We start from the raw sequence: 27,945 nt of genomic DNA, 5'->3' as shown, positions 1-27,945 counted from the left end.
TTCTGCAAGAAAAACCAAAGTTTTTGCGATAGGGGAGAGTGGGGATACTTGATCCCCTTTTCTTATTTTCACCATATCTTTTTGGAAAAATTTAGCAACTCGCCGTCTTTGATATTTTCTGACAGCTTGTAACTTCAAGTTTCTATGCTCCAAAAATTAGAACGATACTTGAACTCGTTGATGAACTAGAAGCAATTTCGTGGGAGTAAAAAATTTGCGATTTTTCTGAAGTTAGGGGAGACTTGATCCCCTATTGAAGGAGACTTGATCTTTTATTCAGGATGCCCTAATCCTTGTATAAAAAACAAACAAAACCCCAAGATAGAATGTTAATTGACTATTTTGGTCATGTTTGTTCTCATTTCACAATTTTTAGCAGACATAGAAGAAAATTCTATAACTTTGTCTCAACGCTAAGAACATTGCATACTTAAAGGCGCTATTTTTTCTAATTAAGAGAAAATTCATTATTTTTGCTCTTTTCTTCTGACAATTGTTTGATAAATATAAGTTTTTGGATAAATATTAGTAATTTCGTAACCAGCAATCATAACGATAAATTCAGAAGAAGAATATGCTGTTTGGAAGGGGGATCAATTGTACCCATAATCAACATTTTAGAAAACTTTTTCTGAAAAAAGTTGAGAGTTTTCCATTGCTTTGAAAATATGGCATTATGAAGTTCATTCTACGCTCGAACGATTGATACATTGAAACAAATATTTTTTTCACAATTTTCCCATGTAAAGAACATTTTAAAGTGATGAAAAAAGATCTTCAAGTTACATTTTGTGTAATTTTTCAATCAAAGTTCAATTACTCAAACAATTATTTTGTTGAAATTTTTTAAACTACAAATATTGTTGTTTTGCTCATTTTGGCACATTTTTCTAGAACATTTGATCTTTGTAAGACATTCCAGTTTCGAGATATAGCTAAGGAATCAAGTATCCCCAGGGATCAAGTATCCTCATTCTCCCCTACTTATGTTCATTCAAACGGCGAACTACTTTTTTTGATATTTTTCACTTGCACCCTTCTGATCTTTTTGATGAAATCAAAGCAAATCATAAAACATTACAATTTCGTTTTCAATTCGTGATAATTTAATTTTTAATTCGATACTGAGAATTCTTACAATAATCAATTGAAGAATCATGAATAATTCTAACAAATCGGAAATTTATTTCTTTACCGAAAATACCAATGCGCTTCTTTCGGGAAAGTTCATCAAATATAATGAATAAACACAATCTTTACATCTTTACGATCTTTACAAAACAATTCCAAATCAGGTGTTGGTGTTGTTCAAAACATGACTTATTCGACATTCAATATCCCAATTGAATCCGGCTTTATTTAATTTTTTTTTTTTTCAAATCATAAAATTTTCGACAAGTTTTAACAGTTTTTGGATGGTGGATGGTGTAACAATTAATCTAACAATTTTCTGAAAATCGTGCAATATCTGGTAGTATTTATTCAAACAAACTAGTACAATCCACTGGAAAAAAGTTCTCAAATTATGCGGATTTTTTTTCACAATTGTTATTAAAAAAATGCAATTTTCAACTCCTTTTGATGTAATTTAAGTCTTTTAAAAATAGTGAATAGATATAAATTGTTTTGATTTAATTTTACATTTCGTAAAAACAGTTCAAACGATCGATGAAATTAATATCATAAATCGTGTAAAATTAAATTTGTTGAATTATATATTACAAGTTAGATCTAAAATTACTTTGAAAACTATGTGAAACATAACAGATGCAATGTTTATTCGCGGCCAAAGTGTATTTACTTTGACTCGAGATGGTGGTTCTTATACGATTAGCGAAAAAAGTCGCTCGGAAGATTCGGTTGTATTTCGACCATGCCAAATTCATAAATGATAGGTACACGTATGGAATGGAATAAAACTTTGCATATTAATGTGAAATTATTAAAAAATCTTTTTAACATACAAAAACAGCAATTTTTTTCGAGAATCGAAAATGGATTTCTGTCTGTCTGTCTGTTCCTAAAGACTCGGAAACTACTGAACCGAATCACTTGAAACTTGGCATGTGGGAGCCTTTGAAACCTGGGACGATTCCTATTATGGTTTGAGACCCCTTCCTCTAACTGGAAGGGGGAGGGGGTCTCATTAAGGCACGGCAAATGTTTGTATAGTTCGAGAACAGATCAAGCAAATGAAACAAAATTTGGCATGGAAAGGTATTTGGGTGCAAGGATTGTTTCTATGAATATTTGGAAAACCTCTCTCTTCTCAATGGGGAGATTGGAAGGAGAGAGGAGGGCTACCTAACAATTTTTTACATAACTCGAGAACTAATCAAGCTAATGGAACCAAATCAGGCATGTGCGGGTATTGGAATACGAGAAATGTTACTATGATTATTTCAGACCTCTCTCTTCTTTCAGTGGGGATATGGGAAAGGAGAAAGGGGGTAACCATACCTCTTTATTGCATAAAGAGGTAAATTATTCTAACAAATGGAACCAAATTTGACTTAGAGGATGCTTGAGTGCGAGAAATGGGTTTGTGAAAATTTGGTACTCCTCCCTCTTTCCAGTGGAGAGATGGAAAGAGAGGAGCTCTTTACAATTTTCAGCATAAAAGAAAAACTTATCAAGCAAATGGAACCAAATTTAGCAAAGGAAAGTGTTTAAATACGGGAAATGTCTCTATGATATTTGAGAAACTACTGGTTTTCCAGTGGGAAAATTTCAAGTGGGGAGGGCGCTCCCATACAATATTTTACATTACTCGAGAAATCGAACCTAATTTGGATTGGGAGGGTATTTGAGTACGAAATTTTTTTCTAGGAATATTAAGTACTACTGCCTCCTTCCAGTGGAGTGAAATGAAGAAAAGAAGGGGGGCCCTAACAATTTTTCGCATAACTCGAAAAGTAACCGAACAATTGGAACCAAATTAAGCATGAAGGCATTTCGATACGAGAAACAGTTATATGCTTATTTAAGATTCTCTTCTTCAACAATTGGGTATAAAGGGTGATACGGTCAAAATTTGGTCAAAATCAACTTGACGTATTTCTTTCAATTTTGCATTTAAGAAACCTGAACACCCCTCATTTTAAAGGTGTTTGTGTAGAATGTTGCTCCTATTTTGATTTTGGAATTCACTCTTCAGTTGTCAAAATGCCATCCAAGAAGAGCAGCGTATCAAAATTTTGCTCGCGCATCGCGAAAATCCGAGCTACTCGCACGCAAAGCTGGCAAAATCGCTAAAAGTTTGCAAATCAACCGTCACAAATATTATTTAAAGTGTTTGTGGAACGTTTGTCGACAGCCAGGAAGTCTGGATCGGGGGGAAATCGAAAACCGGAAGCCGCTGAGACGACAAAGAGAGTTGCCGGTAGTTTCAAGCGAAACCCTAACCTCTCTCTCCGAGATGCCGCAAATAAGCTGGGTGTATCGTCTACAATCGTGCATCGAGCCAGAAAACGAGCCGGACTATCGACTTACAAGAAGGTAAGGACTCCAAATCGCGATGATAAACAAAATACGACGGCCAAAGCGCGATCCCGGAGGCTGTACACGAAGATGCTGACGAAGTTTAACTGCGTGGTAATGGACGACGAAACCTACGTCAAAGCCGACTACAAGCAGCTTCCGGGACAGGAGTTTTATACGGCATAAGGAAAGGTAGCAGATATTTTCAAGAACATGAAACTGTCAAAGTTCGCGAAGAAATATCTGGTTTGGCAAGCCATCTGTACCTGTGGCTTGAAAAGCAGAATTTTCATAGCTTCCAGGACTGTCAACTAAGAAATTTACGTGAAAGAGAGTTTGAATAAACGTCTGTTGCCTTTCCTGAAGAAACACGGTTGTTCCGTACTGTTTTGGCCGGATTTGGCATCTTGCCATTACGGTAAAAAGGCCATCGAGTGGTACGCCGCCAACAACGTGCAGGTGGTTCCCAAGGACAAGAACCCTCCCAACACGTCAGAGCTCCGCCCAATTGAGAAATACTGGGCTATTGTCAAGTGGAACCTAAAGAAGACCAAAAAACTGCTAAGGACGAGCAGCAGTTCAAGGCAAACTGGCTTTTTGCGGCAAAGAAGGTGGACAAGGTGGCTGTACAAAATCTGATGGCAGGGGTTAAGCGTAAGGCCTGGCAATTCGGATTTGGAAATGCGAAAGCCTAACTGAATATTTTTCCTGAATTTTATACTAATTCAACTTTAAAAAGAAATTTAATTTGATTTTTTAAATGAACGATTTCACCGATTTACACGCGTTTTCCCTTGACCAAATTTTGACCGTATCACCCTTTACCATTTCAGAGTTTTAAAAAAAATTAAAATGACAATTTGGTATGTGTTGATATTTTTTATTTTAAAGTCCGACACAGCAAACAACAATAAATCACTAGAGTGTCCTACCCGGCATTCCCGACTGGGAATTCCCAGGAACACAGAAAAATTCGGAAATTCCCGAATCCCGGGAAACTTTTAAATCTCGGGAATTCCCGAAGCCTAAAAAGTGCAAAATTACTAAAAATTTAAACGATCTAATTTGGTCAAATAGATCAGAAAGAGCAAGGAAAATGATGGCTCTTCCGTGAAAAAAAGGCGTAAACTTAACCATTTTGTTTTTTAAAAACTGTTTAAAACATTGAGTTTGATACAAAATATTTTTTCGTTAGAAAAAATATTGTAAAGTGAAAAACGACAAAGATTCAATTTAACCAAACAATTCCAATGAAGAAACGACACGGATAGAATTTGAATGTTCTTTTTTGTTGCCACACTCATCATTAAGAACTGTCAGCGACAAAGAAATGACAAATTTTTAAACAAAAGGATAGTTATATGAAAATTTACAAGATTCGATGCATAACCTGAAGTTTAGCTTACCAACTTCTTTTAATAGCTATAAATCTTTCTTAATTATTTTATATTTTCGCAGCAAGAATCAGTCATGTTTGTCGGTTAAAGTTCTTAATCTTGGGTTTTATAATTGCTTATTAAAGTTTTTAACGCACTAAAAAAGTTTGAAATGTTTTTTCCATATTACCAGCTTTAAATTTAATAATACCTCAAATATAATGTTTTGTATGAAGTAGACTGTTAATGTCTTTACTTTTCAATTTTTTCCGGGATCCCGAAAATTCCCGGAAAAAGAATCGTTAGATTTCTCGATTCCTGGGAACGCAAAAATAGCCAGGAAATGGACAGTCTAATCAAAATTAATTTGATATTTTTTAAAAGATTGAGCATGAAATAAAATCTAATTCCGGATTTCAAATATAAGTTTTATTGGTGTTCAATTTTTTTTAAATATTTCTTAATATAAATAAAGCTATCTTGATTTGTGTTATTCAGAACTTCCAATATTATGAATGTCATAGATGAAATGCTTGCTGCCAGATTTTTAATAATTAAAGTATTGGATCAGATTACTCCGTATTACTCAATTCTCGATCGTTTGATTTTCCGTACTTTTATCGTCACTTTCGTTTCCAACATTTTCAACAATATTTGAATCTGTACTTTTTTCACATTCGTGATCATTCTGATCCTTAGCAGAATTTTCAGGATTTACCACTTCCTCTTCATCTTCATCTTCTGGTGGAGGATGCTCCAATACAGAATCGAGCCAATTCTCCAAGGTATACTCTGTCTCATCATCGTCGTCTTCATGACGAAATTTGTTACTCTCATAGTCTAAAATATCTATAAAATCACAGCTAACCCGGGCCAAGGTTTGATTGAAATTCGAAATCTGGTTAAATTCGGCTGGCCAAACAAAATTTACCAAGCGCTTCCGGCAAAGAGCCATCGCTTGATGGGTCACAATTTGACTAGTGCCATTTTCACTATTGCTATCAATTTTATATTTCCTAATTCTTACTTTAAATGTGTAGTCCAATTCTTTGACAACCGAATCTACCGGATCACAGCTTCGTTCCATAATACTTTCAGGCAAGCGACACTCAACGTCATAGATAAACGTTCCCGGTATTAGATCAACGATTTCTTTTGCTGCAATGTGTAAACATAATGTAATTTTTTATTTTTTAAATATTCCTTAAACACTCACCATTTTCACCCCACAGTTTTATTTCGGTTTTCCTGACAATCGTTTTGTTGTCTTGGGCAGTTGATGACCCTTCTTCATCAATGTATCTGCCGTATTCATTCGAGTTCACATTTTCCTGGGTGCTGCACGAAATTTCGAGGAAAATACCTGTGGGTATTTCATAAATTGATAAGTGATTTCTATCCGTTAAGATTGTTATCATAAGTCTTACCACAAACAGTTACCGGCTTGTGACACTTGAGCTGAATGCACAGATGAAGATTTTCACCACAGTAAAATTCTTCCGCCCGATTGTAGGGGAAAAGAATTTCACAGGTGATGCTCCGCATGGCGGCACAGCGGCTTGACCCTTTACGATCTTTATCTAAAGTTTTTGAAATATTTTCTTATCACTTTACACTCAAATAAATAAATTAGAGCACAAGCTTGATTGTGATGTTATTCTTTAGAGGGGAAAATCTTGAATGAGCTACCGCGAAACGCCGCGTTCTTTGTAATACTGTCGGAATTAAGCAGCATCGTGAAATGTCATGATAAGTGAATGGCTAGCCGGAGGAGATGATTCATACGCGTTGAATTTCCCCAACCACATGTTCTGTTTGAATTCGCTTGCGTAGGTAGAAAAAATATTGCACAGGAGCTTGTGTGCAATACATATCAATAGTTGTATGCAAGTTGAAGGGACTGTAATGAAAAGTGATATGAAAATTTTAATAAGTGAAGATAATTTTAAAAAGTCGACTAGATGATTTTAATAAGTAGAATTTTCGGAAAAGCAACCAAAATTTTATTAAACAAAGCGAAGTTTCGATAGCGAATAATATCATCCTCAGGGATTAAAAATTTATCGTTTTTTTTTTTTTATAAGAAGAACCGGATAAAGCCATCGGAGGACCCGGAGCCATTTTTCACGGCGAAATTATTTTTTTTTCTTATGCTGTCCCAAAGAACACATTACCTATATTTTGAACATACAAAGAAACTTTAAAGAGCTCGTTATATTATCTTCAAATAACCATTAAGTCTGATATCTTCAAATAATCCATCACATGCAAACATTGTGGAAGAACTAATCAACTAATCGAAAATGAAGAAGTTGATTAGAGCTGTTCAAAGCAAAATTCAATTCACAATTTATTCCATAACTCAATCAGCACTCAAAAATCTCTCAATCTCAATCTAAAATAAATAAAAATACAGTTCAACAGTGAAATTTAATACCTAAAACCGGATTTTATTCAGACTCACTATTCAAAGTCTCCAATCAAAATCGCATTATCAAATTACAAATAAAATACAAATACAAAATTGAGAACCCCTGTTACAATCAAAGAAAGGCAAGAGTTGCAAAACTTCTAATTCAAATCCAAATGTTTATTTCACTTTCATATCTTGAAAATACAAATAAAAAATTGTGTTCATGTTATGTGGTTAAATTTTTAAAATTCAATGCGGATTAAAACATAAATTAAAAAATTTATTAATTTATTTAAAAAATAATCAAAAGCTTTTGTCAAAAGTTCCTCTAAATGTGACCTTCGAAAAAAATAATTCAGAATGGAAATTAAAATAACGAAACACAGAATCATAAATCTGGAGTAAGATGAGATTGCAAATAAAGAAATTTTCATGCTAAGAGAATCGCTCAATTAAATTCGCGTTTGAACAATGAAAACATTATAAGCATAATAATTTGATAATGTTCATTTATAGAATGATATCAGGCGATATCGGCTTGCACGGAATTCTGGCGACAAAACACTAGCGCCAAATGAGGGTTGACGGGTTGAGATCCAAGCTCGAGTTTGAACTTTTTTCACGCACACACATGCACCAGCACAAATTGCATTGTTGTAAACAATATACACAGTAGACTGTTACTACACCGTAGATCTTTGCAAAACATAGCATCGAATATATGATATGAGAAACACTGATAGCCAGAATATAAACCGCATAACCACTGTACTACTGAAATCATCGCACAAACTGGTGCCACTCTCTCGCAAATCCACACTCTCAGCACCTCGACTGTCATAAGCAGTTCCGCAAAAAACGTGCAAGCAGGCAAAGCCTCAAATTACGGTCGACGGAATAAGTAGCCCATCAAGCGATTCTAATCTTGAGCCACGCGATTTAGGATCCAGGTGACACACACTGAGGATTCATCAGGCACGAGATTGGCAAGGTCGCTACATAGCAAGACAAGCCGATAGTCACGCTACACATGGCTGATTTCTCGACCTAAAAACCCATTGAAGTAACATCACCAAGAGATTCACATCAACATTGACGATCCAACAACCACACGGTGGCAAGTGGCAATCCTTGCATGTATGGATGCCAACAAGTGCTTACAAGCATCGAAAACAACGTCACCATTCGAAAAGCATGCTTACTAGCAAAAGAACCACATAAGGAAACCATCGAACATCAGCTGACGTTACCACTACGGTCACCCACAAGATACTTCGGTCGCGCTACCTAACGGGAAGAATCGCGCATAAAGCCATTGGGCGGCAGCCTAGCTTCGTTCGGCATTAAGGTGCAAAATTGGTGCTGCAAGAAAATCAAAAAGGTCCTCGTCAACGACGCAGGACCTTTAAAATAAGGCCTGATTTTCGCAGGGACACAAGACGACAACATTGCATGGAACCAACATAACTCAGCTGATTGCCAATTTGTATCATCCAGTCTCTGTGGGAGAGAACAACGCCTACCAGCGCACCCGACTTGCTGATAGAGAAGAGAGCCAAATAGTATCCAGCAGCAATAGCCGACGGCTTCTTCTGTGAAGGAATTTGTGAAGCCCCATCTTTGCATGATTGCATGTTAGAGGAAGGAGAAAGAGAGTCACGTACGCATGATCTGACTCTGAGCATGGGCGATGCTGCAGCGGAGATAGACAGTGCTAGTGTTAGTGCGAAGAGAGCGCAAAGCGAAGATTGTGCATTTTTAATGCTTGTGAAAGGAGTGCATGCAGAGGCTGCAGTACACGATTCCGGGGCCCCGTCGACGTTCGAGAGCAGCTGATCAATTTGTTTGTAGCGATACCAGGTTTGACTAGATTTAAGTATATCAAATGGCATTGGGCCAACACAGTTTTTTCAACATAAAATGTTAATTGTCGAGCTTTAAAACAAATAAGAATGCTTATAGCAAATTACACTAAAATCACTGAGCTTAATTTTGCGCAAGATAAAAGGTTTCAAGTCGCTGACTGAAATTCAGGCTTTCAGCCTTCGAGATATAAATCGTTCCTTGAACTGAGCCAATTGCGTGTCGAGTCTAATTACTCCGGGTGAGGCAATTTAGTTACAAGACCGCTGCAAGCTTTGAATAAAAATTTCAAATTCTTAAATTTTTACACCTCCTACAACTTTTTTTTTGGTTGTTTTTACTGCCAGAAATAGCAATTGAAAATTTTGGAAGCGATCCATCAAGTCCTGAATTAGCGCAGAGTTTTAATTTTGTATGGAAATTTGTATGGGGAATCAAAATTTTTCATTTGAAAATCGCCAGAGCTATACTGAAAGTTAAAAAAATTTAACTTTGAATGAAAACTATTCCTTGATTCTTGCAATATGATTCATGTGAACAAACCACAAACCTAACTTTTACCTCAGAAAAGATATTCGATTTTATACAAAATTTTTGTTTTCAAAATAATAATTTTTAATTTTTTCGCTTTAGACTGTTTGTTTGAAAGCTGTGAAACGTAGGATGAGTATAAAAAATCTCAAAAAACTGCTTTGCATAACCAGGAAATTTATTGATTTGTATAAGGCGGCATCCATAAATTACGTAACGCAAAAAATGCACTTTTTCGACCCCCTCCCCCCGTATGTCACAAATCGTAACGCTTCGACAAACCCCCCTATGAAAATAACATAACGCTAAGAATTACCCCCCCCCCCCCCACAATCTTCTCATTTTTTTAAATACTGATATACAAAGACCAAAAAAAATTTTTAACATAATTTTTTTAACGTTCTTAAAACCGAAAATAATATCTATCCAAACCAAATCGCTTCTTAGTACACATTGATGATAACTCTCTGAAAAAATAAAAAGATTGTTTTATTACGAGTTGCTCTGTGTTTGTTCACTCATCACTGATGACCTACCTTCTTTACTTTATTTTGTTTAACTTGTTTGTTAAACATAGCTTGTTATGCAAAATATACTCCACTTAGTAATATTCGTCGGAATAACAAAAATTGCGTTTATTGAATAAATTGAGAAAAAATAGTAAAATTTCCGTTTTAAGATTGAATTGAGTTCTTGTGGGTAAATGTACCTAATTTTCGGTTTTCCATCGGTAATTTCACGGATATTGTTGGGGTGCGGTCCAAACCCTGCTTGGACCTCGCAGTGGACTGTATGGGGGGAATTTCCGTGGGGCAAACCTTGGGCTCCTGGTTGGGTTGAGTCTTCCGTGGGGGGTGTTGGGTTGTCCCTTGTGATGATAGCAATCTCTCCGGTGACGGTAAGTAAAAACTCCTCGTTGAAGTAAGGCACACAATTTATTTACAAAAACTACACATTTATTTTGGCTTAAAAAACACACTACTTTGAAACGAATTTATTAACTACGAAACTACATTAAACATATATTTAGGCAAATTATTCAAGTTTCAACGGGGTCTCATATGACCTGTGCCAAATCGCTCTTAAGACTGAATATAATACTAGTGAAAAATGGTGACCCTTTTAAGGGGTTTCTCTTCATCTGTTTGTTATCTTCTCGAACTACGGTTCGAAAATCAGCTGTTTCGCTCGTCATTAACGCCTTTCCTTAAGACCTTCTGCTTCGTGGGTTTTCGATTATCGACCATCGCAGCATCGTGGTTAGGGTCCATAGATAGTCTACCAACATCCCGGCCCATCCTGAAATAGCTCGTATTTCTGAAAAGAAAGAAAAGAAAACCTCGCGAACACAACGGGTGGGTGCTACTGATCCTTCTCCGAGAAACTAGGCTGCTGGTAATCTGGTTGAGACGACGCTGGTAAAACACAAAGCTTTTCGACTGGGCGCGTAGAAGGTCCTGTTGCAGTCTTCAAAGTGACGACCCTTATGACTCCATCAGGTCCTGGAAAAACTCGATCTACTCGTCCCATCTTCCAACGGCTTGGTGGTAAGTTATCATCCTTGATGACAACTAGCTGCCCGATCTTTACTTCAATTGGTGTCTTCCATCTTTTGAACCGCCCTTGAAGTTGCGTCAGGTATTCAACTCTCCAACGATCCCAAAAGTGCTGGATTCTTTTCTGCAGCGTTTGATTGTTGTTCAACCTATTCAAGGGGACATCGCGAACATCTCTCTCCGGTATTTGTTGTAGAGGTTCCCCAATAAGAAAATGCCCCGGTGTTAGAGGCTCGAGATTATCAGGATCATCCGTTAACGCTGTTATTGGTCTGGAGTTGAGGCAGTTTTCTACTTGCACCAAAAGCGTAGTCATGTCCTCAAATGAAACCACGTTCTCTCCTAGAACCTTCAAAAGATGTTTTTTGGCTGATCTGACTGCTGCTTCCCAGAGTCCTCCGAAGTGAGGTGCTCCTGGGGGTATAAAGTGCCATTGGATATTGTTGTTCGCACACTCCTTCGAAACTGCTTCCTTGTGGTGATCGTTGCGCAGCAGTTTGAGGATCTCTCGCAGATAATTTCGGGCTCCGACAAAGTTTGTCCCATTGTCTGAATAGATGTCTGAACAGTATCCTCTTCTACCGGTGAATCGTCGTAAAGCTTGGAGAAAACGTTCTGTGGATAAATCGGACACGAGTTCTAGATGTACAGCCTTCGTACACAGGCAAATGAAGACTGACACGTATGCCTTAACCGCTGGTTTTCTTGGAGCTGGCCGAATGTATACTGGGCCAAAATAGTCGACGCCTGTCCTTAGAAATGCTCGAGCTACGGTGACACGTGCTTGAGGTAGTTCTCCCATAAACTGCTCAATAGGGCTGGGTTTCGCTCGAAAGCATTTCATGCAATTATGCACAACCTGTCGTGGAACATTTCTGCCACCAAGTGGCCAATACTTTAGTCTCACTGTGCTTAGCAGTAGTTGAGAACCAGCATGAAGTAGCTTGATGTGATAGTACTCGAATAACATCTTAGTAAACGGGTGTTTAGCTGGCAGCACAATGGGGTGCTTCGTATTTTCCGATTCCATGGATCTTCCTAATCTGCCTCCCACGCGAATTAGTCCTTCTGATGATATTCGTGGGGAAAACCATCTAAGTGGTGAACTTCGATGTAAGTTTTCGTTTTTCATCAACGCCTTCCACTCAGCAGGAAATGATTCTTGCTGGATGCAGCGGATGATAGAAAATTCTGCTTGTTCCAATTCTTCGACGGTTAGTATGTTTTTGCAGTTTTCTTCAGATTTCTTAAGAATACGCATGAGCCGCATCCAATAAGCGGTACTGCGTATTAGTTTGGTAAATGACGAAAACCTTCGAACATAGTCTTCACTGAAGTCTGATACTCGACTGGTGGTTGGATGTGCGGTACGACGAATTTCCTCTTCTGCTATTTGAGACTCCAAGGTGCCTGGCTGCTCCGGATAATGATTTTGCCCTAACCATTCAGGGCCCATCCACCAAAGACTGCAACCCTCTATCTGATTTGGGTCCATACCCCGTGAGATAAGGTCTGCTGGATTTTGCAAGCCGGGAACATGTCTCCAAGTACAGTTTTCCGTAATCGTTTGTATTTTCGCAACACGGTTAGCTACGAAAGTGGACCACGTCGCAGGAATTGCCTTCAACCATTGAAGAACACACGTAGAATCTGTCCAGAAATGCATGTCGATCTCCAATTTCAACGCTTCGCGTACCTTAACAGATAATTCCGCCGACAAAAGCGCTCCACACAGCTCTAGCCTCGGAATGGATTGGGATTTTAATGGTGCTACCTTCGATTTCGCTGCGAGCAAACATACGAGAGACCTTCCATGTTTGTCGATACTCTTGACGTAAGCGCACGCTCCATACGCACGCTCGGACGCATCCGAGAAGAAATGCAGCTCCATATTGACCGCCTCTGGTAAAACTGCACATCGCTGGATTTTCAGGTTATTCAGGATTGATAACTGTCCATGGAAACTTCGCCATTCTTCCTCTACTTCAATCGGAACTGGATGATCCCAACCGAGGGTTTTCCCGTCTTCCTGCAGCCGCCATAAACGCTGCATGAAGATTTTTGCACTCGTTGTAACTGCTCCTACGAGACCGAGGGGGACGAAAAGCATAGCGATAGCTGATAGGATTTTCCGTTTAGACAACCTTTCCTTTGCCGCAATTTGTTCAATGGTGAAGTTGAAGCGAAAATAGTCCTTATGTGGCAGCCAGACCAGTCCTAATGTTTTCACCGATGGATCAGGATCCAAATTGATCTCATTGGTTTGCGGGAGAGCAAGATCCTCGATTTTCACCTCTCTTAAAGCTGCTGCTGAGTTAGATGCGAACTTCCTAAGACGGAAACCACCACTGTCTGCCAATTTGATAAGTTCTGCGCACAACTTGATTGCATCACTTTCTGTATCGGTGCCTGTGATAACATCGTCCATGTAGACGTCATCTACCAACGCCTTAGATGCGCTTGGGAATCGATTGTACTCATCGCTCGCCAGCTGTTTCAACGTTCTGGTTGCTAGAAATGGCGCCGGTTTCGTGCCATACGTCACGGTTGCCAACTCGTAAGTTTCAACCTCCTTCTTCGTATCCGTTCTCCAAAGGATGCTTTGCAGGGGCATATCAGCTTCGCATATACCAATCTGTCGAAACATCTTCTCTATGTCCGCTATAATCATGACTCGTTTCATCCGACAACGCATGATGAGAGCTCGAAGCTCGTCCTGGATTACGGGTCCAACCAATAAGGCGTCGTTCAAGGATATACCGCTACTGCTTTTGGATGATGCATCAAACACAACGCGCACCTTGGTTGTTGTGCTTGCCTGCTTTATGACCGGGTGATGAGGAAGATAAACACGTTTCTCGGGACCCACATTCGCCCTGCGCATGTGCCCGAGCTCCAGGTATTCTGCCATAAAACCGTGGTAGTGTTGACGTAGCTCTGGTTCCTTTTCCAGTCTACGTTCCAGGGACTGAAGTCGACGAAAAGCCATCTCCCGCGACTCGCCAATGGTTGCCAATATCTTTTCGTCCTTCGGTAGTGCAACGGTGTATCGCCCAGTAGAACTTCTGTACTTGGTTAGAGCAAACTGCGCCTCGCAGCGTTGCTCTTCCGGGGAATAATTGTTCGGAGACCCTATCTCCTCACAAGACCAAAAACGAGTAAGAAGTTCATCCAGATCCACCTTGGAGGCCGTATTACAGATGATGCGCGACGAAGAAGCTTGACCTTCTACCGAACCTGTCACCAACCAGCCAAACACTGACTCAATCAGCATGGGTAAACCTTCGCCCAACGGAATCTTGGTCTGACTCGGGAAAAATGAAAAGAAGTGCTGTATTCCTAGCACCATATCCAATGATGTTGATTTGAAAAACGCTGGATCTGCTAGTTCCACGCCCTGCGGGAATTTCCACGCAGAAACCGTCACGTTTGTTGTCGGTAAATCCGCGGTAACCTTGGGTAATAACAAGAAATCCATCGGCCGAGAAAAGTCCGATGTTCTTGACCGTACGACCGCTGACACCTGATGCTTGACCGTGGTATTTGATTGACCGATTCCAAGAATAGAAATGTTCGACCGTTTTCGAGACACCTTCATAAGTTGACAGAGCCCTTCTGTCATGAAGTTGCATTCGGAGCCTGAGTCCAATAAAGCCCTTGCCTGGAACACCTTGCCTGCATCGTCTTCCACTAAGACGACAGCTGTAGCTAACAGAACGGTTGAGGAATGATTCCTTGCCATGTTCGATGAAACGGATCCTAAGTTGACGGCTGAGGTGGTTGCTGAAGCGGATTGATTACTGTTGGCAGCAGATGCCAAAGGTTGCGATGGACGTGTATAGTTGTTTCCTGCACTGTCGACGCGAAAGCAGACTAGCGTATGGTGTTTTCCTTTGCATTTGCGACAAACCCGGTTCGATCTGCAGTCCGAAGCTTGATGACCACGCCGAAAACAGTTTCTGCAGAGAGAATTTTGTCGCAGCAGCTTGTCTCGAGCGGAAGCACTCAACTTCAGGAACGTAGGGCAGGTGTACAACAAATGGGATTCCGGACAAGCGATGCAACTTCCGGCCATCATCTGTGCTGCGCTGTGACTTGTTCTGGCGACGTTGGGTTTCTTCGGCCATTGAAAACCTTCCTGCTTGTTATCGTGAGCCTTAGGTGGAAGCGATGCCAAGATTTTCACGCGGGTTTGGAGAAATTGGGTTAAATCTACCACCTTGTCCTGGTCCTGATGAGCACTGTGCTCTTCCCATGCACGACGTGTAATTAGATCCAGTCTGGAGCACAACATTTCCAGCAACAACAGGTCCTTATATTCTTCCGGTTTTACCAATTGGTCCAGGGTTTGCACGACGCGTTCGAAACCTTCCAGTAGTGCCTGAATATCGACGGCCGACTCCTTAGCCACCTTGGGAAGTTTAAATAGGTTTCCAACCTGCCTGCGCTTCAACACCTTGCTGTCGTTGTACCTGGCCATTAGGATGTCCCAAGCTACTGAATAGTTCGCCCTCGTAAGCGCCAACGGATCGATGAGAGCCCGCGCCTCGCCGGTGAGACAGCCCTTCAGGTAGTGGAACTTCTCAACCTCCGGTAAGTCCGTCTTGGTATGGATCAGGGATAAGTACAGGTCCCGGAAGCTCAGCCACTGGTCGATGTCACCGTCGAAAGTTTGCAACTTAATTTGCGGTAGCCTGACATGCTCGATGGTTGGTTGAATTGACGAGTCCATCATACGGGTGGAATGTAGAACACTGGCACCTCCTTCCAGTTCCTTGATGCGTTCCAACATAGATGCCTTGGCGTTGTAGTACTTCGTGGTGAAATCCTGCCGTATATTGGAACATGTTGCTTCTTTCGACGAGTACTCTTCGTGCATCTCAACCTCGATCAGCGCGTCGTTGATCCGATCCCATAAATCGTCCAGTTTCTCCAGCCTAACCTGGATTTGTTGAGCTGAAGTAACTTCCCCCAGAGTGCTTGCAAAAATGGTTATTGATTTAAACATCTCCATCAACGCCTTCACCTTTGTTTGTAGATTGCGCAGCGGTGGATTTTTCAATGACAAACTAGAAGCGGATGTTGTAGCCATGGTTGTAGTTCACTCACACAAAATTCACAGGAGAAAATGCACGGTGTTAGGATTCAATTCTGACTCTAGCTTCGGCAAGGAACATACACTGTAGAGCTTAACTTACTTTAAAAAACTTAGTACTGCACTCCTCTACAGGTAGGCTCCTCCCAATCCAAAACTTGAATGGCAGTGCGCGATGTGAATTTAGCGCCTGGAGTAACGCTTCCAAAAAGCCCTCGTTTACGCGTGAAGATTGATGATTAACCTCGGTATCGATCAGACAAGTGGTGTTGTGGGCAAAATAATAATGTTGTAGTTTCCAAATTCTTAAAGCTTCGACTAGAACATATACTCTGTAGAGCTTAACTTACTTTCAAGAAAATTCAGTTGCGCCCCTCTACAGGTATAGGTATCCAAAATCCGGCAAATGATGCTCAAAATGCGTGGGAGTACAGCTGCTCCTCGAACAACGCAAATAAAGTTGGTGCGCCTCGGTTTATTCCAAAATATTTCGGGTCGATCAGTTTAGCAGGGTGTTATGGCAAGGATAATGATTGGATGTAGTATTTGTATTTCAATATAGCTTCGGCAGGACGTATACTAACGGTTCTACTAACCTAACCGAAAAAACTATTGCGCAGCATAAAATCCAAATAGCAGAAAATCCAAAAATTCTGCTGAACGGTGTACTTGCGGATCCAATGCAGTACAAATAAATAGGCAAATGCACAATTATGTACATTCAAACATCCAACTCGTTCGAATAGGGATATGTTGCACCATACAGTTGTGTTTGTGAGGTAAGATTGGCAGGGATCAGTATTTGCTAAGTCCAGCAACGGCCGGTCATATACTAAAACGGTAGTCCGAAAAGTTTTACTAACCTGACCGAAAAAGGTGTGGTGCTCCGGGAAAACGTCTTGTCAGGTTAGTTGCGCGCGGTTCAATCGGTGGCAACCAGTCGTATGTTGCCAGGTGCTTCGGAGATGCCTCAAAAGCGGTGATAATCAGCTGATGACCATGGAAGCTGATGACCATGGAAGCTGATGACCTTGGCCTTGGGTAAGTGTTGCAAATGGTTGCCGGCAGATTTACGATCGATGCAATTCAATCGTTCCAATAAGGCCACCGGGGGGAACTATTGATAACCAGTGAAGAAATCGGTGCAAAGGTGATGAACATCCAATAATCACCACTCTGGTTGATGGTAATTTATTGCCCAAAGTGATGTTTTTCGTGCTCTGGATTGATGACGTCACCAAAAAACGCCAGCTGAATGCCTTCCGAAAAGATCGATGACGTCACGGATGGCTTCGGTGGTTGTGATTTGTGACCAATTCCAATCAAAAGTAGTGGTGGTGATGACGGTGGAGATCTAGCCGATCTAGCGCGATCGTTTTGGTGTAGTTTCGTTGCTCGTAGTGTGCGTTCAGTTGGTTGGGGTTGGCGTAGCAATACAGCTCAGGATCGGGTTGTTTACGAATAGAAGATGGAAAGAAACGATGCAGTATTCATCGAGTGGTCCAAGCATCAACTGAACATAGACCTATTAGTGTATATTTACCTGGACAAACAGGATAATCCGCGAAGAAATAGCTCTATGTCTTCAGTTGCTGCTGTGATGACGATTCTTTTGAAGATCCGAAATGTATTCGACCGTTGATTGGCGGTTTAGTGTTGATCCACATCCACTAAACGGTTCGTGGTTATTAGAAGTGCCGTGCTAAACGCAACAATTAATCATTAATTGGCGATAGCTAAGGTTCTTCTGGAGTGTCTAATGGTGAGCACGAAGAAGTTCCTACTAATCTGTGAGCTGCGGGTAGTGAGCGACGGTGTTTTTGATGAGTTTTGCGGTTGTGCGATGAATATGATGTGTGTTTTTTTCCAATGGCGGTGTGCTGCAGAGATTGCTTAAGCGGTGCTGATAATCCGGTTCGATTGGACCAAAATGTTGGGGTGCGGTCCAAACCCTGCTTGGACCTCGCAGTGGACTGTATGGGGGGAATTTCCGTGGGGCAAACCTTGGGCTGCTGGTTGGGTTGAGTCTTCCGTGGGGGGTGTTGGGTTGTCCCTTGTGATGATAGCAATCTCTCCGGTGACGGTAAGTAAAAACTCCTCGTTGAAGTAAGGCACACAATTTATTTACAAAAACTACACATTTATTTTGGCTTAAAAAACACACTACTTTGAAACGAATTTATTAACTACGAAACTACATTAAACATATATTTAGGCAAATTATTCAAGTTTCAACGGGGTCTCATATGACCTGTGCCAAATCGCTCTTAAGACTGAATATAATACTAGTGAAAAATGGTGACCCTTTTAAGGGGTTTTTCTTCATATGTTTGTTATCTTCTCGAACTACGGTTCGAAAATCAGCTGTTTCGCTCGTCATTAACGCCTTTCCTTAAGACCTTCTGCTTCGTGGGTTTTCGATTATCGACCATCGCAGCATCGTGGTTAGGGTCCATAGATAGTCTACCAACAGATATTCAATACACATTTTAAGGAGTTTATCTCAAAATCTTTAAAGAGGAAAGGTTACAAATCAGTTTCAATCATGTTGAAGCTTACAAATTTTTGCTAATTTTGATTTGTTTATCATTCTGCAAAAATTGCATGACATCAAAATAGCAGCGATTTCAAGTTTTTAAGGAAAAAATCGTTACGTAACGATGAGCATATCTCCCCCCCTCCCCTATGTCACAATTCGTAACGCTTGAGCTTACTCCCTCCCCCCCCTAGGAGCGTTACGTAATTTATGGATGCCCCCTAACATTTACAAAAACATTTCATGAAATTATTAAAAGTTCTAGCAAGCATAGTCTGCCATTTTTCAATACTTTTCAATGGATTGAGATTTTTTATTTTGAAACGGCAATAACTTTTTTCATGAAATTCTTAGCTGCATGTGCATGTTAGCAAAAAATAAAGCTTGAGAATAGTCAAAATAAAAAATCAAAGACCGACTTCATTTTAAGCTTATTTGAATTTTCTGGATAATTTAATGTGCAAAAATTTCTTCTTCCATACAAATTTCAACCAAATCATCTCAAATTTTACACTGATGCTTGGCGACCCAAAAGGCATCGAAAAAACATATGGGAGCATAAATTTATTTTTTGCAGCGGTCTAATGCACAGTAAACGAATATTACCGATTTCGGTATTTTTTTTTTACCGAAATCCTAACATCTGTAAATTGTTAAACTGTACGGTAATTTTTTCGGTAAAAAATAAATGAACATCGGTAGATCGGTTCATTTATTTCCCGATATTCGTTTATTTTTTACCGAAAAAATTACCGAACAATTTAACGATTTACACATGTTAGGATTTCGGCAAAAAAAAATACGGAACTCGATTTTCGTTTACTGTGTAAACATGAACATTGTGTGAGTGAAGTTACGCTTGATTTTCTAAGTATTAATGTGATGATGTGCTTCCACTCAAAGCTTGAATGCAAAGCTGCAATTCTTGTGTGGAAAGCTGCTAAGTTTGGATCCCATTTCGCAGGGCGGCAGCGCCATAAACATTGTGTAGGTAACGCCAACGATTTGTTCGAAAAAACAACAGCCCGACTATCTTGATACTTGGAGATCTTTGATGATATGCTGAATTCAGAGTATTTACAGTAGACGGGGTAACTTTTATCAACATGAAATTTTTTCACGTAATCATCAACAACTAAGTATTAAGTTAAAATATCTAAAATCTTTTCTCTACGTTTAAAAACCTATAAGTTGAGTTTCAAATTGGAAAAAACTTGGTTTGTTTTTGAAAATCTGAAATGTTAGTAAAAATGTTATTTCAAAATCTTGAAATGTCTAATTTTTCGAAGGCTCGCAAACAACACCCTCCCTGATTAAATTTAAGCGTTTAAAGGCAGCAGGTTGATGTATGTTAGAGTTCAACTTGTTTCCGTTATAAATGTATATAGTTTTGGTGTTGTTTTTGTTTTATTTTGAGGTAAATTTTTGATATTTTAAAAATAAGGATATTTTCCAAGAGTAAGCCAGTATAGGAAAAAAGGCTAGAAACCCTATCAATTGGTACAGTTCGAGGAAAAAAAATAAAGGGGAATAGTGCAAGGGCCAAGGGAATTGAATTAAGGCAACATTTTTTATGGTAGTTAAATTTTTATACGTAATGTGAAAAAAATTAGCCCTTTAATTGATTGTATCCCATTTACCCGAAAACCATTGCCCAGAATGAATTTTTCCCAGAATGACAAATACCCGAAATCAAACCCCAGAATGAACCATTTCCCAGAAAAAAATTCCCCAGAATGCACCATTTACCAGAATTTTTTTTCCCAGAATGGACCATTTCCCAGAATTTTTTTTCCCCAGAATGGAACATTTACCAGAATGGCACAAATCCCAGATTTTTTCCCCTAGTATTTTTATTTGTTTTCTTTTTTTTCTAATGAATTCTTGAATATTTCATATGATTCGAAATTAATTTTTTCAAAATGATTTTTTTAATGAAACTAAGACTTTGAAATTTTCCAACTAAATTTATTTTAGAACCAATATTGTGCTTTGTTTATGGTTTGGGTACTTTAATTGATTCAATGCTTATCATGGTCCTTTAAAAAACCGTTTTGGTATCCGACTCCTCACGCTGCGCGTTCGAACTTGAAAGACGTTATGTCCTTCACGCTGTCGCGTGGCGGACGGGGCTAAGGGATCACCCCTAGCTTTCACGCAGACCTAGGAAGCCCCGGCAGACCTAGACCAATGTAATGGGGCCGCCGCTTCCGACGGCGGGTCGGCGGCCACCTCGGATTTGGGAGCTTCGGCGGCTTTGTGCCGCCTCAGCCCCTTCATCCTCGTTGGTTGCGGCTTTGCCGCAAAAGAATTAAGTTATGAAACCCCATTTTTTTGTAACAATTCCTTTTTTTTTTTATTAATTTCTAGTAGGGATAAATGTTTTCAATTTTCTGGGAAATGGTTCTTCTGGCGAAAAAATGTCTGGTAAATGGTTCATTCTGGTGAAAAATTTTCTGGGAAATGGTACATTCTGGCGAAAATTTTTGTGGGGAATGGTTCGTCTGGGGAAAAAAATTCTGGGGAATGGTTCTTTCTGGCGATTGGAATTCTGGGGATTTTTCATTCTGGGCAATGGTTTTCGGGTAAATGGAGTACAACCCTTTAATTTATGCAGCATCATTGTCCATCTTTCGATTTTAATTGTTATTCGGCTTTAACACATTAAGGACCGCGATGTTGTTTTTTTTTTTGGACTGCGAAGAAATCAAAACCAAGAAACATCGAAATTCAGCATTATATATTTCAGAATTCACTGGACCAAAAGTTACAAATTTAGTATCTTTAAGTTTCATGATTAATTTCATATCATTTGAGTAAGTTCCGAACTGTCTTAGCAATTAATAAACTGTTATGAAGGTGTTTTGTATCCTTTATGAACAAGACAGTTTATTAAAACCGTCAAAATAGAGACTGATCGATGTTACTCCTAATCATTATATTCTAAACAGAGACCAAATCGATTTTTAAATAAAATTGAAAGAAGTCTATAAATTTCTGCAACCAAGTCATACGTTCGTGAGAGTCCAGTACTGGTTTTTTGAAATATGAAACATGTCACATTCTCCTTAACAGAAAAAAAATATAATTATTGAAAAAAAGTGATCAATCTTACCCCGGATTACGGTACATCAGAATCAAAAATATGTAATTTGGGCATAATCAGTTGGAAAAGTTCCAATTATAATTCCAAATCTTAGATGGAATAAAAACTCCAGTCAACTCCAGTTACCTTTTTTTCTAAAAATTGTGTGCAGAGTGTATAAATCAACGCTAATTTAAATAATGATTGGAAAACTTAAAATAACTTAGCATTATTCGTACCCGATAAAAATTGCAATATAAAAGGATTTTAAATGTTTTTCTTCACTTTCATCACTTTTTCAAATTTCTGCAAATTTTCTTACAAAAACTGACAATACATTTTATCTAAATGAGGATAAAATTCTTAAGAACATAATGCATGATTCGATGGAAACTCCTGGAATATTTTCTTTATTCAATAAATACGGACTGCACTCTTAATAACATTTTATAACAGTAAGCATATCTTTACGATATTTTTCAATAAAGACAATTTTTTGAAGAAAACAAATCTCAAAAGGAAAAATAATACGAGTTCATGTGTGCAGTGTATTGTCTTATAACATAGCAACCAGCGAGACCGACCGAGGCGACGAAGAGTAAAATGGCATAATCGAGAGAGAGCGGCACCAGTATAAGAGAGTATAAATAAAGCATCCCGTTTCCCAATTGGTCAGTCTATCCTCATCGTTCAAATAAAGCAGTCACTAGTTGTAGTAAACATCGCTCGTGTTTTCATTTGGTACACCACAAATTGGCGACGAAAGGGATTTTCGAAATGAACGTCAAGCCTCCAGAGTTTAATATTGGCGATTCATGGTCCCTATACGAGGAACGGCTAAGGAGATTCTTCGTGGCCTATGGAGTCGAGGAGGAAGCAGACGAGCGCCGCTCGGCATTTTTGCTCACAGCGGTGTCGATGGAGGTTTAACAGACGATTCGGAACCTGTGCTTTCCGGACAAGCCGGAAACAAAGCAGTTCGACGAACTTTGTTCGTTGATGCGCCAACGATTTACCCCAACGACGGCGAAACGGTGATAGAGTGGTCGACGCGTCTCAAGAAGTTGGCCGCTGACTGCGAGTTTGGGAACGACCTTCCGGTCTTCCTCAAAAACATTTTTGTGGTGGGTCTGAAACGTGGCCCAGTATATGAACCAGTGTGCGAGGAGGATCCTGACTCAAATTTGGAAGCCCTGGTTAAGGTGGCGATGAAAAAGGAGTCAACGTTGCGCCAGCAGGAGTCCTTGGAGGTTAATAAGTTCCAATCAGACCAAGGAAACAAGCTCAAGAAACCGGCGAGTCCCAATTTCCGTTGTTATGCGTGCGGAAAGGGGGACCATAATTTCCGAAAGTGCCAGTACAAGTCCTATGTATGTAAGGTGTGCGACAAAAAGGGGCATCTAGCCAAAGTTTGCCCGAATAGGAAAGATGCGACGAAAGAAGACCGGAAACCGAAAGTGCACCATTTGGCGTTGAATAAATTGGACGCGCCCCCTCCCGTGGTTATTCCTGTCCGTGTGGGCGGACATTTGGTCGAGTTCGAACTGGACACTGGGAGTCCGGTTAATGCCATCTCAAATGCGCTGTACAGTCGATTTTTCAAATCAGTGCATCTTGAGACTGGCGGAAAGGAGCAGTTCGTCTGTTACAACGGGTCTTGTTTCCAAGCAACAGGAAGGTTCGAGGTGGAGATGAAATTCGAAGGCCACAAGTCCAGGGAGGAAATTTTCGTCTTCGAGGGTGACCGGCAACCACTGCTGGGGCGTCAGACGATGCAGCGTTGGGGACTGAGGATCAACTTTTGCCATTTGACGGAGAGCATGAAAGAGTTTAAAGCTCCGTTGAATGTGCTGCTAACCAAGTACCAAGAAGTTTTCGAGGGTGAATTAGGCTGTTATCGATACGGCAAAGTTCACCTACCATTGAAGGATGAAGCTTTCCCCAAGTTTTTCAAGCCGCGCAGGGTACCGTTGGCTTTCAAGGAGAAGGTCGAAGACGAACTGGATCGATTGGAGAACATCGGCATTATCTCCAAGGTACTATCAACCGAAGCGGAATGGGGCACCCCCCTCGTCCCAGTTTTGAAGAAGGATTCATCTATACGTTTGTGTGCAGATTATCGGCTGACCGTTAACCCGTGGTTGAAAGACGACCACCACCCTTTCCCGATAATTGACGACATTTTCGCAGCGCTACAAGGTGGTAAGCATTTTTCCAAGCTGGACCTGAAGAATGCCTACAACCAACTGGAAGTGGATGAAGAAGCAAGGCATCTGTTGGCGTGGAGTACTCAACGTGGTGTGTACTACGTGAATCGATTGCCGTTTGGGACCAAAACGGCGTGTGCAGTGTTTCAAGCTACCCTAGAACGAGTCCTGCAGGGTTGTCGAGGAACGATAATTTACCTGGATGACGTGCTGGTAACTGGACGAACAGTGAAAGAACATTTAGAGAACCTGGAACAAGTGCTTAGTAAGTTGAAAGAAACAGGTTTTGTGCTTAATAAGACCAAGTGCGAGTTTTTCAAAAGTGGTGTGAGTTATCTTGGACATTATATCGACGGTCTACATAAAGATCCTGAAAAAGTGAAATCTATAATCCAGTTGGGAGTTCCAAAAGACGTCAAGGAGGTTCGTGCCTTTGTGGGACTGGTCAACTATTATGCCAAGTTTTGTCCCAGTCTGGCACAACATCTGAAGCATTTGTACCGGTTGCTGCAAAAAGAGGTGAAGTTCCGTTGGTCAAAGGAGTGCCAGGAGGCGTTCAAAGCGGCGAAACAGCTATTGGCGGATGACACGGTCCTGGCCCATTATGACCGTAATCTGCCGATTAAACTCTATAGTGATGCATCGAAGGAAGGCATTGGAGCAGTGATCGTACACGTCTTCCCAGACGGCAAGGAGCGACCGGTTTCTTTTACTTCCCGAGTTTTTAAGAAGCACGAGTCCAACTATTCGGTCATCGATCGGGAGGCGCTGGCGATTTACTACGGTGTCCAGAGATTCAGCAGCTATTTCTCTGGGCGTCGTTTCATCCTGATGACAGATCACAAACCACTGACCGGTCTGTTTTCGGAAAAAGTCATACCGGAAACCGCAGCAGGGCGTTTGCAGAGATGGGCAGTCTATCTGTCCAACTTCGATTTCGAGATCCAACACATCAAAGGTACATCCAACGTCGTAGCAGATTTTCTTTCTCGATTTCCATGCACAGGTAACCAAGACGAGAAGGTAGACGAGGAAGAAGCCATCAGTTTTCTCAACTTCATCGAAGTCGAAACCCGCTCATTGGTGGAGCGGAAGCAGATCATAATCGAAAGCCGAAGGGACAAGGTCATAAGTCGAGTCGTGGAGTATCTGAAATCGGGCTGGCCTCAAAACCTTGACGACGGCGAAATCAAGAAGCTGTTCCAGCGACGAGACGAACTAACCGTGGAGGAAGGCGTCCTTCTCTGGGGTTTCCGCATCGTCATCCCGGCGAAGCTTCGGAAACCGTTGCTGAGTGAACTCCATGTCGTACACATGGGGATCGTCAAGATGAAGTCCCTAGCACGGTCATATTTCTGGTGGCCATCATTAGACAAGAAATGCGAATTTTGTCTCCAATTGCGGCCGGAGAGGAGTGATCCAATTTCACCGTGGCGGTTGACATCTGCCCCTGATGATCGAGTTCATGTCGATCACTTTTCATTCCAAGGCGCCGATTTTCTAGTCCTGGTGGATAGCTACAGCAAGTGGTTGGAAGTTTACCCCGTTAGAACGTTAACTTCCAAGGAGACATCGGAAAAGTTGGTCGAATATATTTCCCGATTCAGTCTGATCAGCACTTTGGTGTCAGATAACGGCACTGCCTTTACATCGGAAGAATTCCATGCATTCTGTTCTTCCCGTGGCATCAAGCACCTGACGACAGCATCGTATAGTCCGTGTTCGAATGGAGCAGCCGAGAACGCGGTCAAAACGGTCAAGGCGGCACTGAAGAAGCTGGCGAGTGACCCCTCGTTTGCAAAGAAGCCGATAAGTGTCCAACTACATTCTTTCCTGGAGATGTACCGAGCCACAACACATACGTCGACTGGGGAAAGTCCTTTCAAGCGAATGTTTGGAAGGGAAATGCGCATCAGATTCGACAACTTGAAGTCCAGGTCTGCAATCCGGCAGAAAGAAACTGTCGAATACCAAAACCGTACCAAGAAGGATGTCAGCTTCAACATCAACGAAACGGTCTACGTCCGGGACTACCGCCAACCCAACAAGAAGTCCTGGATTCGTGGTCGCATCGTGGCTAGGCTAGGCTCTGTGCTCTACGAATGCCACACTCAAGAGATGGGAACTGTCAAACGTCGCAGCCACCAAATAATGAAGTACCCCTACGACGATTTTGATGGTAATGAAGCTGACGGAGCCACCCCTGGTCCTGAGCCGATTGATGACTCAATCTACGAAGATCCAATGGAGAGCCTACCGGAAGAAGAACCATCATCTGAAGCCCTTCCGGTTCCGTCAGCATTGGTCGTCATCAACCGGATGGTACCTATGTTACGAGATACAATCGAGTGGTGAAACCGCCTCGGAACTAGGAGAGGGAGTAGTTGCAGTGTATTGTCTTATAACATAGCAACCAGCGAGACCGACCGAGGCGACGAAGAGTAAAATGGCATAATCGAGAGAGAGCGGCACCAGTATAAGAGAGTATAAATAAAGCATCCCGTTTCCCAATTGGTCAGTCTATTCTCATCGTTCAAATAAAGCAGTCACTAGTTGTAGTAAACAACGCTCGTGTTTTCATTTGGTACACCACAATGTGCATGAAGGAAACAAAAATTCAACACCGATTTTTATGCAAGGCGGATAATACCAGCCGAAGTTGAAATGGTGATTCTGGACCATTCTAAAATAATTTACAAACAGAATTTTCATTTCCATAGTTCGTAAAAAGTTTAAACCGTTTTCTGAGAAAACCCTATTTTTGTTCCAAGCAATGGTTCTGGAGTTGATCAACAGCGATACTAACAGTGAGATAAATATATTTTAAAGAAATTACTGTCTTCTCAGCGTTCAACGATGAATCGTTATTGGAATTTATTGAACTCAAATGTTTTTCTCTGCGCATGTTAACTTTTTTCACAATTTCTATTTTGTAAAATTTTTGCCGATAGTTTGGGATCACCTCCCCAAAAACATGAAAATTTTGATCTGCTATATTTTAACCATCTAATTACATAATAGCAATTCTTTCGATCTCATTCAAGGGATCGTGAGCCAAACGTTCTTTGTACAGTGAGCGAAACAAGAATAGCACCACTATGTGTTTTGCTTGTTAAAATATGAATGATTGAACATTACGAAAATTGTCTTCCACAGTTTGTTCTGAATTGCTGAACGGATAAATCAAGTATAAGTTTACTTTTTTTGGACGTAACAATTGGCGTTTGTAACATGTCACATTGTCCTAAATAATATAATTAATTAGTAGTTAATCTTTTTGTTAATTTATTTGTTTTGTTATTTATTATTATAGATTATTTATTTTCAATTCAATATCGTACTATTTTTCTTTATGTTAAATCTAACTTTTGTTAATATTAAAATTAGATTTATTTATTTGTATTTCGCCTTATTCAATTGTCACGTAAATAAACTCCGTGTAGATAGACGCATTATGGTAGACTTGCATGCAATATCCAAAAATAGACTTCAATGGAGAAATGCTGTCACTCTGATACGCTTACGACTAGTCACTCTCTCGTGGAGACCTCCCGAGTTGACCCGAACTAGCAGGGAACCGAAAAAGGACCGGGGCGAGACAGGTTTAGGCGAATGTCGTAAGAATGAAAGGGACGCATATCCGGGGCTAGTTGATGCAATCCGACGATCGAAAAGCCACTGACCTATGATATAGGTCAATGAACTTCCACTCGGTTTTTGGGAATCCCTCGCGCCTGCCTGAGGATTTCAGGAAGTTACAACTTCACTTTGAACCCAACCGTGAGCGAAGCAATAGCGAGTGT

At 40.5% G+C, this 27,945-nt stretch overlaps 3 protein-coding genes across 3 annotated transcripts; 1 reads left to right on the top strand and 2 right to left on the bottom strand.

Annotated features, from left to right (window-relative positions):
* Positions 1–5,299: 5,299 nt before the first annotated feature.
* LOC129758229 (uncharacterized) lies at positions 5,300–6,551 on the bottom strand. Its single transcript, XM_055755692.1, has 3 exons — positions 6,284–6,551; positions 6,073–6,219; positions 5,300–6,014 (listed from the first exon to the last, which is right to left on the bottom strand). The coding sequence occupies exons 1-3, from the start codon at positions 6,399–6,401 to the stop codon at positions 5,443–5,445; spliced, it is 837 nt and encodes a 278-aa protein (XP_055611667.1). The 5' UTR covers positions 6,402–6,551; the 3' UTR covers positions 5,300–5,442.
* Positions 6,552–11,025: 4,474 nt separating this feature from the next.
* Positions 11,026–16,311, bottom strand: LOC129753201 (uncharacterized). Its single transcript, XM_055749000.1, has one exon. The coding sequence runs from the start codon at positions 16,309–16,311 to the stop codon at positions 11,026–11,028; it is 5,286 nt and encodes a 1,761-aa protein (XP_055604975.1).
* A 6,439-nt stretch (positions 16,312–22,750) lies between these two features.
* LOC129753200 (uncharacterized protein K02A2.6-like) lies at positions 22,751–26,497 on the top strand. Its single transcript, XM_055748998.1, has one exon. The coding sequence runs from the start codon at positions 22,751–22,753 to the stop codon at positions 26,495–26,497; it is 3,747 nt and encodes a 1,248-aa protein (XP_055604973.1).
* Positions 26,498–27,945: the final 1,448 nt, after the last annotated feature.

This window comes from Uranotaenia lowii, chromosome 3, assembly GCF_029784155.1.
Source record: "Uranotaenia lowii strain MFRU-FL chromosome 3, ASM2978415v1, whole genome shotgun sequence".
NCBI lineage: Eukaryota > Metazoa > Arthropoda > Insecta > Diptera > Culicidae > Uranotaenia > Uranotaenia lowii.
Note: the sequence above shows the minus strand (reverse complement) of the source record. Positions and strands in the feature narration are given on the sequence as shown.

Excerpts from the sequence above, each read along its gene's own strand:
- LOC129753201 (XM_055749000.1), bottom strand. The coding sequence starts at position 16,311 with ATGGCTACAACATCCGCTTCTAGTTTGTCATTGAAAAATCCACCGCTG.
- LOC129753200 (XM_055748998.1), top strand. The coding sequence starts at position 22,751 with ATGGTCCCTATACGAGGAACGGCTAAGGAGATTCTTCGTGGCCTATGG.
- LOC129758229 (XM_055755692.1), bottom strand. The coding sequence starts at position 6,401 with ATGCGGAGCATCACCTGTGAAATTCTTTTCCCCTACAATCGGGCGGAA. Across the intron at positions 6,220-6,283 it reads CAAGCCGGTAACTGTTTGTG|GTATTTTCCTCGAAATTTCG; the intron begins GTAAGACTTATG and ends AAATACCCACAG. Across the intron at positions 6,015-6,072 it reads AAAACTGTGGGGTGAAAATG|CAAAAGAAATCGTTGATCTA; the intron begins GTGAGTGTTTAA and ends TACACATTGCAG.